The sequence below is a fragment of the Pogonomyrmex barbatus genome, unplaced genomic scaffold (genome assembly GCF_055798465.1).
Source record: "Pogonomyrmex barbatus isolate J1 unplaced genomic scaffold, ASM5579846v1 scaffold16, whole genome shotgun sequence".
Classification (NCBI taxonomy): domain Eukaryota; kingdom Metazoa; phylum Arthropoda; class Insecta; order Hymenoptera; family Formicidae; genus Pogonomyrmex; species Pogonomyrmex barbatus.
This window is the reverse complement of record NW_028297112.1, coordinates 1,774,329-1,797,625: the sequence shown is the minus strand read 5'-3', so window position 1 is coordinate 1,797,625 and position 23,297 is coordinate 1,774,329. Positions and strand designations below refer to the sequence as shown.

Genomic DNA, 23,297 nt, shown 5'->3' with positions numbered 1-23,297 from the left:
GCGTAGAAGCGTTTCGCTCGGTGTCTGGTCAATCTGACAGACACCGAAGAGCCTTTCGGGCTGATAAACTCTTCATTTCTTTAAGTTGCGACTCTTACCGCAAGTCCAAAGGGTTCACTATGGCTATCGTAGCATCAGAACATCTGTCTGTGCAGATGTTGATTACATCTCAAATCGTGCCGAATAATATAAGTGAATGAAATCTTGGAAGATTATATTTCATACCTGTCATATACTTATCATATTATATTATATTTAAATTTAAAAATTTCTTTCCATTTAGGAATTAATTCATTATTCTTATCGATCCTTTCTTTATATTCTAACATATATAATATCGCAATTTTTTTATAACTTTTAATGTTGTATTCAACATTAAAAAAAAACAATATGCGTAAGTGGAAATATTTATTATAAATCAAAGCTTATACATATATGCATGTCATTAAATAACAATATGTTTGCACCTGAGAGCTACAGTACGCTTCAAAAGCTCCGCTAATATGCAACCGCGTGTATAATAAAACAGTACCTATCCATATGTATATAATCATTCGTGAGCCGATAATATTTCGAATATTATTTGGAACTTTTCGAATATTATTTGGACTATCTCATCACATCATTCATACCGAATATAAAAGCATCATTATCTTAGAAAAATTCCTCATAGATGTAATGATATCAGATTGTGTTTTTCTACAATAAAATAATAATTTGTATAGATTTTCTGAGAAAAAAAGGTTACAAATAATTCTCTCTGATTAAATAAAATTGATTTAATAAAATTAATCTTAAACTTGATCAAATCAATTATTTATGTAAAAAAATAATTTTACAAAAGAAATAAAATTAATCACAAATAATTAAATTTATTTCTAATTAAATAGAAAATTATTTGCTTTATATAAAAATCCAACGTGATTTATTAGTTATGTATGACTGTTTGTATATAAATAAATTAATATAATAAATATTTAGATCAATTATCATTTTTGTTTATTGGTTGTTTTAATATACAATTTAAATTAAAAATTATGTAAAAATTAAGATAATGACTCACTACATTTTCCAAAACATATTATTATCATATAAATAACAATTATATTTAACTATGTATGTAGTATATAAATAAATTTTTTTATATACTAAACTTTTTAAATGACCATCTTTCACAAACAATATATTTAGTGAAAAAAGTTTCAAATAAAAACTTTATTTTTATTTTGAAGAGAACATTCAACGCGATCATTCTAATTTTTATTTCAGATAGAGGTGCTCCTGATATTTCACCGATATTTTGTATATATCGCATATATATAATCATATATCTTTTTCTTATTTAAAGTAATTCTCATTATCATTCTACATACAAAATTATTAAATAAACATCATCGAATGAAAAAAAAACAGTAGCTTGCGAGGTATCTCAGATTTTACTTTATATATTTTTCTTATGATTTAGCGAATATATTTTGAGAAAATGTTTTCTAAAATATTCTTTTGTTGATAATACATAATCTGAAGACTTCAAAAAAATAATTAAAAAGGTGATCAATTTTAAACAATACAATGTTAAATTGCACATTCGGAAAATTATATGCATTAATGCATGCATAGAATAAAAATATTCTTCAATTTTCATCATAGAATATAATAATCAATTTTCTTTATTACGACTGTTCTTGTCAATGTATTAAATATTATATATGCATAAAGAAATTTTTTAAACAGATGACATAAAAAAGAATACGTTATAAATAATATTATAAAATTCATATATTTCTATTTTTTTTTAAATTCATATATTTCTTTATTCATATTCTTCTTCATATTCTTTTGTGAATTTATAATACCATTAAAAATAATTCTGAGTCTCACTCGCAAACAGATATGCGTTCAACCTTCAGCAGGCACCTGAATATAAATTTAAGCCTCTGATAACACAGAATCTATATAACTCCATCACGCAAAAATACATTAGAAATAAAAAATTTATTAGGAACTTAATCTATTATCACTAAGGGGTTTAAAAAAGTCTTTTCTAGATAAATCTAGAAAATTCTACGGAGTCTAAAAGATATAGTGCCTGCTGATGATCCGTTAAAATGTGATCAAATTAAAAGAGAATCTAGGCCTTTAAGCTCTCAGGCACATAAATCGGAACTATTAACGGTATGGAATAAAAATAAAACGAAAGATAATACAGAACGTTAAAAATTACAAAAAAGAATAAATAAAATAAAATCTTTAAAAAAGAGAGATTAAATCTCAAATAAATAATCCAATATTTTTTCCGCGTTAGCTTACGAGACTCGTAAATGACTTTAAATTCGATATTAAAACTAAAAAAAAAAAATATTACACAGTTTCAATCAAATATAATTTTTAATATTTTATAGTATAACTTATTAGTAAATGCATTCTCAAAAACAAAAGATTAAACGAGAGCTTTGAGAGAATGCTCAATTATGATTCGTCAATTTACTTACTGTTTAACTTTTCCTTATATATATTATGATCCTTTCAAGCTTAATTTTCAAAATTCAACGACGACTTTTAAGACAATAAATAGTGCAATAACGATGTAACCTTTCTGTTAAAAATTCTTGAAAGGTTATAAGAAGAAATAATATTCTTTACATTATTTCACACAGTCAATAAAAATTCGAGAATAATGATGAGATGCACAGCTCGATAAATGATAAAATTTATAACAAAATATAAATTTTATTTTAATGTTTCAAACTCGTAAATGTGCAATTGGTTAAAAAAAAATTTTAATTTCTTTTAATGATTATCAAAACTCATCTGAGATAATTCTAGTATAATAAATGAAAAATATTTATCATATAGAAGTTAATGTGATCAACGTCAATAATACGTTCCGAATAACATAAAAATAACTAATTTATCTTTCTAATAATATAAATTTCTAATATAAAAATAAGTTGTTTTATAATTTAAATTATTCTGAATACATATGTATATTTATCAAGTGATAAACTTATATTTATATATAATTTAACAATTAAAATTTGGTTTCTATCAATTTTCTATTTTACAATTCACCAAAACTCAAAGTCGATTTAAATCTTCAAGATAATAGAAATTGAATCCAAAGTAGAAACAGCAACTAAGAATAATTTATTAGTAAAGAAAGAATATCCAAGATGAAAATTTTAATGTTTTAACCAATGATATTTTTGTACCTTAAAATTCTCCTATTGGATATTATATAAAATGATTCAAAGTATTAATCTTTTTGATGCCAACTCAGTGTATATTCACGGACGGAAAAGTTATAAAATTTTTTTCTTGATAAATTGTAGAACGCACTAAAACCATGAGAACAATAATCTCAAGAATTTTGCGCATATTGAAATTCATCAAAAACATTGCAATCTTTGAGCTCACAACGGCATAGGCTATGGCAGACGATGCATTTTTCCCATTAGAGTTCCATAAATGCAAGTAAATTATTGAAAATATACATGCATTTCTAGCCATTTACGAGTTCAAAAAATTCTGCGCGAAAAACCGCATTGTATGCCATAAACTAATTAAATGTTTTTTATATTTTTTAGCTGTCCGAAAAAAAGAGATAAATATATAGCTGCAGCATTGCTGCCATTAATTATTAGTAACATGTAAATTACATGTTCTACTACACGTTTTAAATTGAAAAAGCATTCAAATCTTTTCGAATTCAAATTTTGAATAATATATATATATATATATATATATAATATATATACTAATAAATAAGACAATATTTTTATCCCATAAAAATCTCAAAAAATGCTATCTAAAAGATCTCATAAAATTCCTTTTGAAAAGAACTTTACTTTAAAAAACAAATTTTAAAAATTCTTAAAACAATATTAAAAAATTCTTTTCTCGATTATCAAGCAAAAAGAAATGTTTTACTAAAGAAACTTATAGTAATTATCATTAAATATAAATAATATAATCTATTTAAATCTAAAGTGAATGTAGATAACATAAATTAAATAGTCAATGTCAATCAAGAAAACGTATGTTTATACCAAGTACATGTAAATGTATGACTTGATTTTGATCAAATCTATCTCCAGCTGGAAAGATAACGCATTATCATAAAGAAAGTACCAAAATATGTATGTGTAGCTGTATTGATATATGCAAGATAAATAGATATGATAAATAGATGATTCTTCTAAATTTTGATTCAATTATCAATTCAATTCTCAATTATTCGATATCTTTCAAATTCATCCAAATAAATGTTCCGAATATAATAAAGAGCAATTCGTATAAAGCTATAAGTGAGAAACTAGCAGCAACGTTGAGCTAACTCGCATACAGTGCGTTTTTCGTTACAGAGAAACAGCTGGAATGTGTGCTGTGTATGCGACGATCTGGATATATAATAAACATCATCATCGGTCATTGCAGAGTCTTCTTTCGTCTTATCATTCGCACATTGAGATTATAGTTAAGTGAGTTCTCGTCAATGAACGTTCTCTTTATTTCGCGCGAAAGGCGTACTTCCAATCCTGTAACAAAACAGAAACAAGTCTTTAGTTTAATTGATCTCAAAAATAGGTATATCTCATATCTTCAATTATTTGTATGGATGTTTAGTTTAAAAAAATTAAGTAATCTAGAAATATAATAATTTAAGAAAGTATTGAATGTCTCCTCTAATAAATATATAAACCATGTTATAGATGATAAATCATGTTACACTTGAAAATATTAATGTTTTTTTTAATTTTAAATTAATGATATGTCATAATATTTAATTGTATCAATATATAAAAAAATATTTTATAAATAGATCTTTGCATTAAAAAAAGTAATTAATGAAAAATACCGCTTTAGAAATATTTTGCATTTATCCTATTTTTTTACTAATAGTAAGTTTCTAATAATAGTATTAATTTGTAGATTAAAATTAATTTTACAAGTTTCTATTTTGATTGAAGACACAAGATATTTATAATCTGTTTTATAAAACGTTTTATAAAATGTTAATAATATTGCTGAAAGAAGCGCACGATATTAAATTAGCTAACGAGTATTTATATTTTATCATCATACAATAACAAGCACACATAAAATTAGAAAAATAATTATAATTATATACAATTATTGCTTCGGCATGCAATTTCACACACTAACAATTTACAGTTTATTTTTTCTACAATTTTCTTAACAATATAAATATTGATATTAATATCCTTTGTAGAACATATTTATTATATTTGATGGAATAAATGCTACATTACATCATTATTATCACTATTATTTATAAATTTTACAATAAGTATTGAAAAATGGGAACTGAAGAAGCAAGTAATATAAAAGTGATGTTATAAAAATTAAATAAATATATTGTCCTAATAACAAATTTAGGTTTAAAAATAATTATTTAGAAAAATAGATTGATGTTATATAATTTCAAAATATTTCAATATCATCGACTTGCTTCTTCATTATCAAACAACATTTTTGTTCATACAAAAGAAATAGATTGATAATTATGTAAAAGGAAATAAAGTGGCGGAAACAATCGAGGGTAATTGCTACTTGTAATATTCTGTGCACTAATAATCGAAAAACAAAAACCTCAATATATTTTTCTACGAAAAAAATACGCACCTTATCATTTATATCCATTCGTCGTCAGGAGTGATATATTTCTGCTGCATCATCATCATCCTCATCTTGTACCTCGGATTCCGCTCAATATATACTCAAGAATCAAAGCGAAACAAAAACGACAACGCAAGTTGATCCAAAGAACGAACATTATAATTAAGCACAAGTTTTGCGTGCAGAGAAAATTAATGCACAATATTTCATTCATTACCAACATTATACATCCAACTGATTACAATTTTTACATATCTTTTTTGGCATTCTAAATGATATATATTGTAGAATTCTTCTCTAGAAGTGACAGGAAGAACATGTCTTTATTTTGAAACTTGTTATTAATTTTTATAAAATAAATCTTTAATAAATAAATAAAATGTGCACTCTGCCTTTTTCATTCAGTTTCTCACTTTATACATAGAGAGAAAAGAATAATATTAAAAAGATAGCATAAAATAAGAAAAAGTTGTAATAGAACCAAATATTAGAAATAAAAGTTATTAGAAATTATAAGAATTATAAACAATTTTAAAATATAAGCTGTATTAAAGATCGTTTAGATAAACATTCCTTATTTTCAAAATATCTTGTCAATTTTCTGTTACACATAGAAGCATCTATAAAATTTTAAGCTAATCGTTACTTTTTGTTAAATACATTTTTTCTTATAATTCTTTTCAACATTCTGTATGCAAAAATATTTAAAATGACTTACGAAATTCATATTTTATTTTGATATGTTTTAATATGCAAAATATGAAAGATAAAAAATAAAGCATTCATCTTTCAATCTTATCTTAATATTTTTAAAAGCTGAATAAAAAAGAATTGCTTGTTGTAAAAGAACCTACTATTTAAAAGAAAAATATAATTTTATATATATATATATATATATATATATATATATATTGCACATATTATTCATTAATATATAGTATAGAGGATCAAATACATCACACAATAATATGTATATATACATATACATATTATTCGTTGGAAACAATTAATTTAATTTAATTTCATTTAATTTCAACAAAATCTTAATTTAAACTTGAGTTATTGAAAGCATTATTAAAAATAAAAGAAAATAATTATCTTTCTTTATACTATTGTTACTATTTCCTTAAAGTAATTATAGTGAAAAGTTATAACTTCGAAATATCGCATAGTAGAATAGAAATAAAAAATAGATTAAACTCTCAGTTTGAAAATAATTTATTTATCATTTATTAAAGTCTCAAGGCACTACCTGCATCATTTTTAACATCACTTTAAGTTTCTATTAAGGAATATTACTTTAATCGGCCTATTAATTTAATCAAGAGAGAATAAAATTACCATTAATTAATATAACAAATTAACCTATCTAAAAAAGAATGTATGTATTAAGAGTGTTGTGTTGTTTCGTAGAATATATAAAACTCATATTTCTTCCGACTGAAACCACATATCTTCAGTATCACGCAACGCAGAAATTAACAAGAAAAACATTAATTTTTTTCTTTTTTTTACATGCACCATTGAGATCTTACGAAAGATATCATCTATGTCATTTTCTGCCACCATTAAATATATTTCAAGTATAATTCAAATATATTTCAAATATATTTTTTAAACTACAATTTTAATTTTTTCTTTTAAAGTTTTCAAATACATTCGATATATATCTGTGTCGGAATTATATTTGAAATGTATTTTTCTTTATACAATCATATAAATATATGCTATAGATAAAATATATCTTCAAATCACCTTATCTCATATCTTCAAGATACTGTAAGTTCAAGAATTGAAATTGTTGCAATCTTGTTGCAATCTTGTTGCAATCTTGTTTCGAACCGCGCTTAAATTGCGATCAAAGTACCGCTAAAAACCACACGTGAAATTTTAAAAATAAGTTTCTTTCTAATGTAAAATATCCGAGAGGACAAAGTATGCTTTGTATTATCGATATGTGAAATATAGATGTCACTGCATTGCAAACTTGAAGAATTTTTTTTATAAATAAAAATTAAAATACATCATCAATATTTAATGATGTAGTCCAATTTTTATTTAATTTAAAAAATATCATCCAATAAATTTAAAAAAAATTTCTTTATCATTCCGATTTTTATTTCAATTTATATTATAATAGATACATATACTATACACATAATTGTAATAATATAAATTGAATAAAAATCGGAATATTTTCATAATTGTTATTAGATTCATAACAATATTTTTTTACATAAATAATCTATTTTTCTTATTTTAATCGAGGCCTTTTAATCATTATTATGTCTCATTTCTTTTTTTTTTCGCGCTGTCTTTGCGAATCTATACTGCATCATATAGTTAAGCAAAGTTGCTACTTGCATGATAATACTACATTTAGATAAAATGTGCGTAATTTCATTGTATTTTGGCGGAAAAAAGTAGTAAGAAGAAACAAATATAAGTTTAGAACAAAAAAAAATAAAAAAAATTTTTGGTCAAGCTTTATCACATGACAAGCAAAAAATATGTTCTGTATTAACATTTATCGAAATCTTTTATGTATTTTTTACTGATTTCTAATTCCATTTGCTTTTCTATTTTAATTAAAAATGCGTTAAAAATCTTTAATTATGTTGAAATCTATTTAAATCATAAATGTAAGAAAATAATTGGATTCATAAAATTCTTAAACACAAGAGAAATATAAGTAAAAAAATATTATTAGTTAAAACAGCATGTTTTATATAAAAATTATAAATTATATAATGTTAAATTAATCAAATATCAATAAAAATAAATTTTTTAATATTTAATTAATAATCATAACAAATAAGTATCTAATACAATATATAAATATATTATTTTAAAATTGAAAGGCATTAAACGTTTGTTGTATTTCAAAACAATATCAGAATATTATAAAGTTAAATATAAGTATATCTAGTATTTCTAAAATATTTTATCATTATGCAAAAAGTATTTGTATACTCTAATATCAATTTATAATTATACAAATAATATAAATAGTATATATAAACAATATATATAATTTATATAAGCATATAATAATATATAATTATATAGTGTTAAAATATACAGAAAATATTTTTTGCATAATAATAAAATATTTTCGAAATAGTAAATTACATCCACCAAATTTTAAATTCTGAGATTTTTTTGAAATACATTATATAAATCTTGCATAAGACATAAATATAAGCAAATTCAATTATTTCTTACATTTATGGTATGTAAGCAGACTTTTATTTATCTGGAAAGTTAGTCTCATAAATGCAATTTAGCCAAGGTGTTCCAATTGAAACGATGATTACACCCTGCAAGTAAGTATGATACTAAAACATGTGAGAAAGTTTTCAATTTGTATCTATTAAGGTATAAAGAGAAATGCCATATTAAATACCGCCATCTTGTCGTCTTTAAAAAAAAATTATTAAAGCGTTTTTTTTTACTATCTTTGGAAACGACGGCAAGTAGCTTTACGGATTGTGCAATAAAATGTACGTTGAATATAGTTTTTAACATAAAATATTTTGAACGAATAAAATTCTTAAGTTAAAGTATCGTTATAATGAGGAGAACTCCGCAGAATAATATTATAATGGATGATTCTTTTGGAAGTACCCATTTATACTAGACGTCACATTTTATCACATAATATAGTTAGATGTGTTCTATTCGGAGTTCATTCGGGATATATGCATTGTGCCTATATATGGATCACATGGCACAGGTTTTTGTCGAACTTCACGAATTGATACTTCTTGTATCTGATTTCAATCTTTTCTAAGTATATTCTCTCGATTCATATAAAAAAATCATTACAAATCATATCGTAATCATAATTGAATAAATTATTTACAAATAATTGTGTAATTTGTGACTTTACAAAAGATAAAATAAATCTTGTTAATATTTTAATATTCGTAATTTTAATATTTTATTTTAAATTTGATTAATTGGATTACTATTAATATTTCAATAGTTATTTTAATAAAAAAATATCCAGGAATTATCTGATTAATGTTAATTTTTCATATAAGTTAACTTTGAAAGATAAAGAGATTAAAGAGTATATTTTAAAATTCTTATTCTGACAAGGAAATCTATCTTTCTTATTTACTATAGAAGCACATCTATCTATTTAGTGACGTCATACTTAAAAAGATCGTCGACGAATGACGAATGAAACCACGATAAAATAGATCTGTTCTCTTTAGCTGCAGTACATTTTATATATTCTGCATTTAAAGTGAGATAAGAATGTTATAAGAAAGCATTGAAGAGAGAAAGAGAAAATAAAAACTGTTAGAAAAAATAGAGGACACGAAGCTGAAGAGAACAGATATGATGATATGATAAGGCGGAATAGAAGATAACGAGAAACGGAAAATAGGATCCACCCGGCCTATGTGGATGACGAGTGAATGCCAAAAGCTTGGAAGATCTTGTTTTTAAACCCGGGTTTGTTAGGACTAGCGTCGTGTTGGTGCTGGCCGCTGCCTGCCGCTGACTGTCCTTCATGTAGCGCCCTTTGCACCAGTGGCAGCGAGCTGTTCGCCTGCGTTCGATTGCGTTCGTATGCGTGCGTGTGCGGTCGCCGATGAGATTCGGTCAGAATTCAGTCAGATCAGGTTGTGCCGGACGTGATGGACGACGGGACGAAACGAAAAAAAGAACAAAAAGAAAGAAGAAAAGGATAGTAGACGGCTATGAGTGTTGTGTCAACTACTGCATGGCATGCGGAAGTGCATACGACTAATTTATACGACGAGATGACAGACGAAGGAAAGAAAAAGACTCACCTCATCATGACTTTGCTCGTGTTCGCTGTTGGCCAGACTGGATCGCGAGCCACGTCTGGTAGAGCTCTTTTCGTCGCCCAGCAATTGTGCCACTCGCGCTTTGTTCACTAACTCCAACGCCTATAAATAAAAATAAAAATAAATAGCTACTAAATTGTATAATCGTCATAATTAATTTAATTAAATTTTAATATCCATTTTATCATTTTTTTTATTTTAATTTATAAAATATAATTCCATAACTTCAATTTTTCAATTTTTTTAAATATATAAAATTATTTAATTTGTGTGCGTTCTACAGTCAGCGCCGCAAACAATAAATTTATTCTTAGACTAATGATAACAAAGAAATCTTTTAATCGCAGACTTTTTTACTTTATTGTTATTAATTATTTATTCTTTGTATGTAAATTATACACATATAACTCAACGAAAGAAATTTAATTTGGAAATTTTGTCAAGAATCATATGTATCTTAATGCGTTATGCATAATTATACATAATAATTAACTATATGTTAATTTAAATTAAACATAAAATAAACAAAAAATATTTCAAACAAAAAAATAGATAGACAAAAGATAAATTTTGTGTTATTTTGCAATGTGCACTCATCATGCAAAATGTCAAACTTGTGCTAAATAGTTTTACTCACTTGTTGCACGTGCTGCGTGCGAAAAATGCAAAAGATATTGTTAGTTGTATCATTTGCAGTGTATCATTGATATGTGTACTTTTAATAAAACAATAAATTAACAATAAATGTTATCTACCTCTCTTCGAGATCTCATAGCGCAATCTTCGAGAGTTTCCGCAGCTTCGTATTTACCCTGTCTTCGATAAAGGGCACCGAGGTTTTTCAAGGTAGTAGTAACAGTAGGAGAATCCACCTTTGCAGCTTTGTGCCAACCACCATATTCCCCATATGGTGTGTTCTCCTTGTTCCTGTGTTTATTTTCCTCCCTCTCTTCTGCTACCTAAAACAGAAATCATAAGATCATAAACATAGATTTCCAATAATTTCATTAAAAAAAGATAATTCAATTTAAACTAAATTTTCTCAACAATAAAATGTTCTGATATAAAATATTGCAAACTTTCCATTAAAAAAAAAAGAGTTTTGTATAAATTTCACAAATAGGCAATATAAATCTATTGTGTTGTGCTGCTTTTTATTTTCTTTATAAAAATTTAATTTTTAACTAGTCTACTTTTCTATATAATTTTAGTTATTTTATCAATATTTTAAAATATTCTTATTATGACATTTAATTGTTTAAAATTATCGTAGCTATAACTCATAAATAAAATGCTTCCAAAAGCTTACATTTATCTCTAAATAGCCAGTGACAAAACTCCATATATCGCAAGCACCGTTATAGCAACTATAGCACCATTCTAAACAGAATTATTCCAAAGAAAGTTGCAATAAATAAATTACAAGTCATTAAACTATACTCTTCCTTTTTTTATATATAATTCTAGAAATATTTATGGTTACTATACTTCTGTTTTCTATAACGATTTTTGGAAAATAAATTCTTGTTTATAACTTTGATAGTGTTATGATTCAATATCATACCTGCCAAATTGGCTTGTTGTCGCTATCGATAGTGCCAAATTCTCTCTCGTGCGCTCTGGTGAGCACCTGTTTGTACAGCACTTCGGCATCCTTGTACTTTCCTTGCTTCAAATAACATGATGCTAGATTGTTCTTTGTTTTAGCGACATTTGGATCATCCGGGCCAAGTTTGGCCTCATAGATCTCAAGTGCTCGTTGATAATAGCGCTCAACTTCCTCATATTTGCCTTGATTCTGGCACAGCAGTGCCAGATTGTTCAATTGCTTTGCCACATCCGGATGATCACGACCCAGCACTTTCTCTCGAATCTCCAATGCTCTTTTACATAAAGGTTCAGCTTCCTTATATTTCCCTCGTTTTCCATATAGCACTGCAAGATTGTTCAGCGTCGCCGCTACCGCGGGATGATTTTCACCCAGTGTTCTCTCTCGAATCGTTAGAGCATCATTTAGAAGATTTGCAGCTTCTTTGTATTTGTTCTGATCTCGATATACAAGCGCGAGGATGTTCAACATGGTTGCCACATCGGGATGATCATGACCGGAAGTTTTTTCCAGATCTTCCAAAGCTTGTTTGCACAGAGGAACTGCCACTTCATAACGTCCCTGACTCGCATACTGAATCACCAGGTTGTGCAGTGTGCGCAAACGTGCCGGTATCTCATAACCAGCATTTACTTGCTGAGCAAATTGTGATGGTGGAGTCGGAGATATAGCTAAAAGAATACGATAAAAATCCAAATTAAAAAAATAAATAATACTTATAAGATTCTAAAAATTTTTTACATTTATTTCACTTAAAAATAATATTTATAAAAAATTTCAATTAGTCTCATGTAATAAAAAATTATTCTTATGTAATAATTATGATTTAATAATTTCCTACTTATTGTTAAATAATGTCATTTGCTCTTAATATTGATATATTATTATTTTTCAGCAAACAATTATTTTTATAAAAATTTCAATAAATAAATTCAAGAATTTTGTTATGATTAAAATAATTTTAAAAAATAGGAAATTCACGTACATTTGCTATTGCGATCGTCTGCATCATCATCAGGAAAAAGATCCACCACAGGATCATCCTTTGGTCGATCCTTAGCATTTTCATCCTCTGTTGATGGGTCTGGATCGTACTGTCGCATACTGGCCATAAAATCTAAATGCCTCTTTTCTTCTTCCAATTGAGCAACCTGTGAGACATGATTAAAAATAATTTATAACATTTGTTTTATTTTTTTATGGATTAGAGAAGAAATACTTCAAAATACATTTTCCGAATATTGTTTCAGCGAATTGACGTTTAGTTCTCTTATAGAAAACATCAATCTTTATAATATTTATATTAAGTGTTTTGTAAGTTAGATAACATATCACTAATCTATATTAAAAAGTAGAAGTCTAAAGTGCAATTAAAAATAATCATATAAAAATTCTTGAAAATTCAATTTAAATCACTTTTGTTTTGTACCATCTAAAGTTGTGTTAACAACGATATGATAGTACTTACAGCTTGCTCACTTGCTTGTAACTTCTGTTGAGTGCCGGCTAGCTCATCTCTGAGCCAGGCATTCTCCTGGCACAGCCTCTTCACCTGTGTCCTCAGTTTCTGCTTTTCCGCCTCTACCATCTGCAGGTGACTTGCCAAGGCCTGCATCACCTGCGCTTCGCCTAGGCCCAGGTCGATCATCTCGATAATTTTAGATAACAGACTAGCCTTGTCCCGAGCGGCTGGTGCGTCTTGCGATTGCAGGCCTTGAAGCAAACCGCCATGCTCAACTCTAAGAGCTTCCAGACCCTGCGCAACCGTCCGTGCTCCAGCCACAATCTCCTCCTGCGTCATCGCCGTCATTCTGCCTATGTTCTCGATTTTTTTACTGAAAGCAAAAAAAAAAAAATAAAACTTATATCTGCAAAACAATAAGATTTTTCCTTTTACTACTTCCTCAAAGTTGAGAAGTATAAATATAATTAAGCTTTTTGTATTTTGAGAAAAAATTAACAGAGCTAATTTCTAAAGAAGAATACCAAATATTCATTCCACCAAATATTCCACCGCAATATTCGAGTAAAGTATCCTGTAATAAAATACCAAAAATTTATATAATATTGTTGCATATTTTTGCAACATGGCCGACGAACGTCAGGCTATGGTCTTTCGACGTTAAGAAAAAAGTCGAAGAATGAAAGTGAAGAATCTCGAAAATGCCGAGGGTGGGACAATCATTGTGCAAAGCTAACTCGAGCACGCGATCGACACTCGATCGGGAAGAGTCACGAGTAAAACGGAAGACGAGGATGAAGAGAGAGGACTTACCCCATGTCTTCAGGGCCGCGTTGAAGCTGTCTATGTGCTGGTTTAACGTGTGGTACCGTCGGCTCAATATTTTGACGCCGGCGCATCGTGTGGTACCGCGGCGCTCTCGCGGGATCGGATACGCATACAGGGCGATTCACGAAGATATGTTTCAATATATCACGAGAATATATTACGATATATTATTCCCCTTCCGTTAAACGTAATTGTCTCTTTCTAAGTTTTTCTTATTAAAATATGCTATAAAATTGTTCAATTGTAAAGTATAGAATAGAATGGAACACCAACTAAAAATTATAACTGAAATTACGGTTAATTTTGTATTATTCTGTAATTCTACGTTCTTATTTTATTACTCGCAATAATTTAATTTTCTTAGATTTCAAATTTATAGATAAATATTTCGTATAAATAAAATAATTTGTATAATTAAATAATTAAATGTAAAAAAAACGATATAATAAAATTGATATACTGTAATCAAAATCAATACAATGAATTCATATAAAATTGTAAGTGGCACAACTTTTCTTTCTTTCATCTGTTACACCTTATTCTGTAAAATCAAAATTTATGGAATGAGAAATATACTATAATATTAAAAATCAATATAGAAAAAAAGAATAAAAGAAAAATGTATAATTTACAAGTACAGAAAGAATATAACAAATTTAAATTAATATTGCAGAACTGAATACATAAGATTTCAAAAGAAGAGAAATAATTTGAAATCATTTTATAATTCTGATGGAACGCTTAACGCATAACACAAAGTTATTAATATAATCAAAATATACCAATAATTTAAGTTAAAATAATAAATGTTCGATACATTTAATCTGATAACCATCAAAAAATAAACAATAAATTTTCAAATATTAATGAAATATACTTTTTTTTTAATCAACAATATTGTGCCAATATGCCAATATTACAAAATATGAGAAAAATATTTAAAGTTATAAAAATAATAGTAATAAAGTTTTATAGATATATATATATATATATATATATATATATATATATATATATGCCCAATAAGATAAAAAAAAATTTACATAAATATTTCAATGCAATCTTTTAAACATTAAATATTTAATTAAAAAATTTAATAACTTAATACTTAATAATATCTAATAATAACCTTAATAATATCCTTGTAATGAAAAATTATCTATCCAGAATTTTTTTTTTAATTGAAAAAATAAAATTCTCAGGTATTCTTGTGAAGCAACCTGTATGACTGTAATGCAATTAGAAATTCGATGATGAAGAACGATCACATCGCTATCATGTCAATAGCAACCAAGAGACCACCTTTTTCTAAGGATCGATTGTAAAATATTTCGCAATTACAATCACATGTATATGACAATTTGAAACGATAATAAATATGGATCTTAAATATCGTTGTGACTAATAAAAAATAGTGAACTTTTCCAATCAAGCAATACCACCATTGTTTCATTTTAATTGTCTACTCACTGTCGATTTATTGAAAATTCTCGAGAACGATTTCAATACATTCATTATAAAATAATAATTGAAAAACAGAAACATTCGAAAATTCCAATCGAAAATTCCAATGCATTTATTCGAAAACACATACATGATAGCCATAAAACGTTAAACGACCAGTGTCCTAGACGCTCGATCGAGGTTGAATTTTCAGGCACTCGTAAACCTTGACCTCTTCCAACAATCTGAGGTCAGTACCGTGAACGAACCTGACGACCTCGCAATGAAATCATTTATCCGATCCAGGCATTTCCGCCATAAACTTGTTTCAACCAATGACAACCTTAATCTTTCAAAGTAGCGACAATAAAAAGCAGAAGCCAACTTGAGAGATCCACCTTGGATTTATATCTTTAGATTAATAGACCAGCTGATACACAAATCATTATTAAATTATCGTAAACTATTATTAAATTAAAATATATATGAAAATGTTAACAATTGTGATTTGAAGCCATAGAACGATCTTGAAAAATATTCTACGATAAATTTTGCAAAGTAGGATGATGGAGAAGAAAAGCCACGAAGAACGAGTCAAATTATTTGCGTATGTTTTCTTTATGATTGCTATTTATTCTGAATTACTTTCTGTTACTCTTACCATTTATATTTCATAGCACTATTTTATAACCATGAAAAAAATATACATGGATAAATTTCAAACGATTATTTTTAACTTGTAACGATTGTGATTAATTAGTTAAAAAATTATATCTCTAATTTTTATGACAAAGTATATCTTCAAATTTATAAAATTTCAATCCAAAGTTTATAAATTATTAAAATAATAAGAACAAGCTGAGAATGAAATTCTAGGACACGTATAGGAATATACAGATTATTTTACAAATTATCGAAAGTTAAGATAAGTAAAGATAAAAATGCCAATAGATAAAAAGAGGAAGAAATAGTATGCTAAAATAAATGGATAAAATTAAAAAATATGTGAAAAGTTAAGAAAAGAAAGAAAATAATACTAGACATGTTTATAATAATTCAATTTAGTATGAATAATCATAAGTCCTAATAGCAAATTATACTTATTTTAAGAATAGTATTCTGCTTTAAACATATAATTGCATCAATATCTATATCTATATTTACTTCGATATTTTTCCCATTTTATTTTTTATTACATTGATAAAATATTGGTTGATCTCCGCTTGTTTTATTAATACAGCTTTATATAAAGATAACTTTTCTGAACAGCATAACGTATTCTTAGACTGTATCTACAACTAACAATAACTTATCTTACTATTTTCAAGTACATTTATCTTTGCATGTCATCATTTTCAATCCTCTAAGTTTAATTTCGCATGAGGAAGGAAGTAAGATATCAAAAGATATGGCGACATTGCGTGTTTATGTTAACATGCAATAGACTGTGAGAAATTCGATACTGGAATGTAACAGCGCTCGTTATCAATTGAACTAAATTTTTATTCTGTAAAAATATTATAAAATAAAAATGATTGAAATTTCATGAATCAAAAATCAAAATAAAATTTATCTTTTTTATGTTTTGTATAACTGCAATGATACGAACAGATTTAAATCCTTCAAATTATACATTTTCGTATAACTATAAATAAAATGACGATACTTAATAACAAGTCATGATTATCAATATTAATCAATAAGGTTTTAAATCTCAACAAGAAATAGGTTCAATAAACTAATTAACATATATTAATTTTCCCAGCAACATTAATCAATTAATATATTAATCCAGAAATGTTGAATTATAGAAGAATAAATATTAGAATCATATCAATATTAATAAAAACATAATCTAGCAATTCATATTGCTAGAAATGCAAGCTAATAAATCTGATACAAAATTTCAATCATGACAAAATCTTCACTTGTATAATATAAAATTATCCAACGTTGAATCATTAGCATTAACGCAATTTTTTAATCTTTAGAAAAAAATTAGAAGTTCAGATAAATCACACAGTCAATTAACATATTATTAAAAACCGAATTATTTTATTAAATTACAACATCAAAACAAAATTTCACAAGTATTTTCAGTTAAGGAAATTTATAAAATTGATCGATTCTAAGCTATAGAGGGAGCAGTTTGAGGATTAGCTAAATAACATGTATGTTAATTGTGCTTGTCATTGATGTTATGCAACTCAGAATCTGAGAATCTGCTTCAAGTATTAAAAGCCCAATTTTTTAAAGATATCGCGAAAGTTTCATATATCTGCACTGCGCTCTGAATATCGCAGATGAGCACGATAACGTCGCGACGCCATGCGAACCACCGATCAATGCTTGGCACCAGCGACAGTTGGTGCAATTTCTAGGTCCGCTACGTAGCAATTGGTTATGATTCTTATCCTTGAACCAAGCAAACTCATGTCTAATCAAAGAGATCCTTAAGAGCTTTCCCCGTTGAATTCATCCGCTATTTCCTACTGTTCTCCATATACGGTCATAATCGCTATAGCCATTTAATCCACTCCATTATCAATAAATATGACTGTCTCTGATTTCTCCTACCTTTTACGCTTAATATGAAATAGATGGACAACACGTAATTCTCGAAAAAACAAAAAAAAAAAAAAACAGAGATAAAGCACAGAAGAAAACCACTAAAATGTACGTATAAATTACATAGAGTTTGAAGAAATTTTCACGTGAACAATGTGAACAATTTTTAACGGAGAAAAAAAAAAGAATTATTTATTTCAAATCTGTAGAAGTAATGTTCAATCTTTTTAAAATACATTTCGTTTCACGATACAATCACAATACTGTGAATCAAGAATTGTCATTTCAAATATAATCACAGAGAAATTATCGATAAAAAAAAATTTGTATGTGGCAATTTGTAAGGCGAGGGAGAGAGCATTAGAGGATATGGATTTTTTATAAGCTACTTACATTCTATAGGCATTGAGCGTTTTTGACATATCCGTTCTACCCATCGGTAACGGTGGACTCTGCCAAATCACCACTTCGCACTACGTATGTTGTGTATCCATATATACAATATTTTTTTTTCCAATGATAATTTGGACGTATTTCACGATACAAAAAAGTCATCTAATCATAGATAGAAAAATATAGATTTTATACAAATACGCGCGCGTATATACATAAGTATATGTGTAGTGTGTGTGTATGTGTGAGGGAGAGAGGGGGGAGAGAGGTATATATACACTGTGTATAATTTCGATCGCTACGGTGACTGTACCGCGTGGGATCACATTTAGTCTCTCACTGAAGACTTCCACCCCCGTAGTGGGTGAGCCCATCCCTACCCCGGAAAGGGTGCAGAGCGTCAGTGGGGATGGAAAATGTACAACGCCTGCGCTGCAACGCTTTTCTATAACGCATATGCGCGGGGTTGCGAAAAGAGGGTGCATCTCCGCGGGTTATAGTGTTTGTATATATAAGACAATCCAAAATTTAATTGAAGATTTTGTCATATAATAGTAATAATAAATCTTAAATCTTAAATTATTATTCGTTATTAATACTTAATTTTTATATATATATATAAATATGAAACAATTCTTTGAGGAAAATAGTTGATTTAGTTGTTTTACATTTATTTATATGTACATATCAAAATAAATTATAACAATTATTTTCCCCGAAGAGAATTATTATTTATTAAATAATGTAAAAGCAAATGAAATAACTACTTAACGTAATAAACAGTTGATAATAAGATTTAAATATAGATTACTTTTAATCATGTAAATTTTTAATGTTTGAAAAAATTTGGAAAATTCCTCGCGAGGACGGCATAGCGAAATCTCAAAATCTGTGTGCGGCAAGAAAGTTCCACGCAGTCTGTTTCTGCAATCCCAAAGTACTGGAGGATACAGCTGGGACTGGCATTCGATGACTCATGACATGACGACAGACTACCAAGCCAGTAATACACTTACTGAGCACACTAATGCAATGTATCTGTGTGTTCTACGCAAAAGTATTACCCCCCCCCTCCCTCTCGTTCTCTCTCACGGTTTCGTATCGAGATTTTTATACAGATTGAAAATCATTCGATATGAGAAAACAATACGAAAATAATACGTAATTCCGAAGCTTCCAAACATCTTTCAAATATTATCAAATTTTAATTTAAAGAGTTTTGATATCAAAATCATCTCGTTAGCCAATCAATATTATGAATCTTACTGTTGTAATGATATAAATCTTATCACAAATATTACAGTTTATTGCTCTGATATTGTGTCATCTTTAACGTAAATTTAAATGAAAAAAGAATCAACATATTATATAGAAAGTTATTTTTTAATTGAAACAAAAACGTTGTTTAATGATTAAATAATACGATGTATGTTGACAAAAGTAAACAAATCTAATTTTGAATTCTAGATCCAAGATCTTTTGCAATAAATTTCTTACAATGAATATCATCAGTAATATCAAATTGATTATTATTATATGATTATTACATATAATGAATTTTTAATAATGTTGCATTTGAACTTTAATATAAACTTACATAAAATATATAATAACTAAATAATAATAACTAAATAATAAATAGACGATTTGCAATATAAGAAATATAAGGTTAAGTATGGTATGTATTTACAAATATTATAGATTAATAATTTGTTCAAAATCAAAAATATCAGATTATTCAGATTAATATAACAAATTAAGTATCCAGTGTATTTATTATATAATAAATTCATATATTTTTTATTTGTTGTACATTTTATTATATTATGTGAAATCTAATCTTTATATTACAATGTGAATTATTTATATAGAAAAGAAAAATCTCTGCAAATATAAATATTACATAATTTATATAAAATTAATTTTATATATTCTCTAATTCCTTAGTAATTATTTCTTAATTGATAATCAAGAATAATGCATTAAATGATGTACTATGTTGAATAAAACTATTAATGCAGCAAAACTTTAAATGCAGTATGATCTGGATATGGAGTGATGTATGAAATGTATGATAATAACTAAGAATTAAAGTCTATGATAAATAACGGCAAAATAGCTATAATGACGAGAGGAGAAAGGAAAAGTCTTATTAAGTTTCACTCGGAACCGACGAGAAAGGATTTTAGAATTGTGGCAGAATAATTTCACAATGGTCATGTAAAGCTGCTTTCCTAAATATCATTAAAATTCTAATAAATGAATGGAAAAATTTTATCATGTACTAAAATAACATATCTATAAATCACTGATAATTATCTGCTAACAAAGTTTCACTCCTTGAAAAAAAGGAATTGATTAGAGCACATAGAGGCGTAATAGGATTGCCATTAAATCATATTGAATAAATTTAAAAAATTTTCACATATTGTAATTTAAGAAAAATAAAACACTCTTTATTCATATGTATTAATACAAAAGTTGATTAGTGAACTATTTATATTATGAGACAAATAAGATTATTTTTCAATAAAAATATTTATTTCTATTTTTTAAACAATTCAACAAAAAATATGAAAATATTATTTATAAATGAATTAAAAATTAAATTTTAATATATGCCTTATTATATAATTTCGTAAATATTAATTAATTTTAATGATTTTTATAAAATTATTAATATTATTCAATAAAACTTTAAAACTAAGTGTTTTGTCTAGATTTTACTAAAAACGAATCTGATCTTCAAATTTACATATTATCATTAAAACATCAATTTACATATTATCATTAAAACGTTAATTAGAAAATGAAAGTTATAGACTTCTAGCATATCTTTTTATAAAAATTCTATAAATATAAAATGTAAATTTAAAAGATTTGAATGAATATTATCTCATTATACTTCATATATATTTTATCTTTTCCCTATTTTTCGCACTCAAAAATTAGATACATTCATGAATATTTGTTATTTTTATTATTTTTATTAATATTTAATTAACCTTACATAAAAGTTAAAGAATTAATTTGTATTCTTTAATTCATTAATTTTTTTCGAAAATTATAAAATAATGTATGCTTGAGGAAGTCAAAGCACAATGATGTTTGTTAGCGTCATGGTCGCTAACCTTCAGTTATGCTTCCACGACTATTGCAGTCGACGGAAACGAATCAAGCCGGTTATTCCTGCCAAAATATGGATGTTTCTTACATGTTCCAGTTAAAAATAATTAAACTAATTAGCATTAAATAATCTGTAAAACATTAATCAAACAAAATAATTTCCTAGAACTCCATAAACCATGTAATATATGAAAATGATTATCATCTATTACTAGTTAGTAATAAACACATTTTCTCCTATTTTTAGCACAAAAAAATCATAATTTACAATTGAGTCAACCATATTTTTATATCAAGACATAGAAAAAAATGATTTTTATTTGCGATAATTAGCACATGATTCATACTTTTAATAACACTTAGAATTGAATCTGAACGTTATATGTTTATTTATTTAGCGATTCAACAATCCTATCTTATATATAATAACAATTTTTTTTAATCAGCAAATCGTTTATCGAAGGAGTGTATCTGTCAGTGATTTATATCGGCTGATTACTTAAACATTTCTATGATAGTCTAAATTATAATCTATACTCACTCTTGCGAATGGTCCATAGAAGGTTGCCACCGCTCGCTTCAATATAGCATCCCACCGGATCAGGGATGCCGGGAGGTCCTAAAGGTATCCCTGGGACGTCCCGAAAATGTCCTTGAAGGGTCCTGCGAAGTTCCTCACCGAAGAAAAGACCATTCGCTCTCTTTCTCCCTCTCTCTACTTCTCTCTCTCTCTCTCTCTCTCTCTCTCTCTCTCTCTTCTCCTTTTTCTCTCTCGCAAGTAAAATCGACCTGCCGCAAATGCGCGTGCGAACAAAGAATTTTATTAGCTTCACACGGAATTAATATCGTTCTCACGCGACGAAAATACCACGATGATCGACGAGCATCGGAGACACGTTTTCCGAAACCGTTCTCGCAGCGGCGTCGACGGCGACGATGACAGACAAAGATGGCGAGGCTCGGGCGCAAGCTACGACATCCAGCATCACAAATCCGAGAGGCAAGGCCGAGAATACTAACCGCCACTGAACGCACACGCGAGAAATCGGAAGGAAGGTCGCCAATAGGTAGTGCGATAAATTGTGGTATGGAATTATCACACGATAAACCCCTCTCGACCGACTGTAAAGTCGCGACTGAAGCGACTCCACTCCGGTGTGTTGGTTCGTAGAATTTCTGACCCCCCACCATTCGATCAGAATTGCCAATAGCAAGATGTCAGAAGCTTTCTTAATTTCTCTTTTCGTTTTTGGATTGGAGCAAAAAGGAAAGAAGACTAAAATAAAAAAATTATAAATACAATGTAAATAAAATTTGTAGTTGCAACAGAAAATATCCTGCTGCAATTCAAAGCATAATTCAAATTGTCCAATTTAGAGACAGTGTCGCCAACGTTAATTTG

The 23,297-nt window shown here is 27.3% G+C and overlaps 1 protein-coding gene across 7 annotated transcripts; it reads right to left on the bottom strand.

Annotated features, from left to right (window-relative positions):
* Positions 1 to 395: 395 nt before the first annotated feature.
* Positions 396 to 23,049, bottom strand: Klc (kinesin light chain). Of its 7 annotated transcripts, none has more exons than XM_011636661.2 (8): positions 14,351 to 14,500; positions 13,544 to 13,910; positions 13,061 to 13,226; positions 12,031 to 12,746; positions 11,222 to 11,425; positions 11,104 to 11,115; positions 10,449 to 10,568; positions 396 to 4,538 (listed from the first exon to the last, which is right to left on the bottom strand). In XM_011636661.2, exons 1-8 carry the CDS (start codon positions 14,434 to 14,436, stop codon positions 4,509 to 4,511), a joined length of 1,701 nt encoding a protein of 566 aa, XP_011634963.2. In that variant the 5' UTR covers positions 14,437 to 14,500; the 3' UTR covers positions 396 to 4,508. The 7 variants fall into 7 exon arrangements, with proteins under 7 accessions (XP_011634963.2, XP_088930247.1, XP_011634962.2 ...); XM_011636660.2 differs by lacking the exons at positions 396 to 4,538; positions 14,351 to 14,500 and adding exons at positions 6,841 to 10,204; positions 22,437 to 23,049; XM_089074119.1 differs by lacking the exons at positions 396 to 4,538; positions 14,351 to 14,500 and adding exons at positions 6,841 to 10,204; positions 18,770 to 19,106.
* Positions 23,050 to 23,297: the final 248 nt, after the last annotated feature.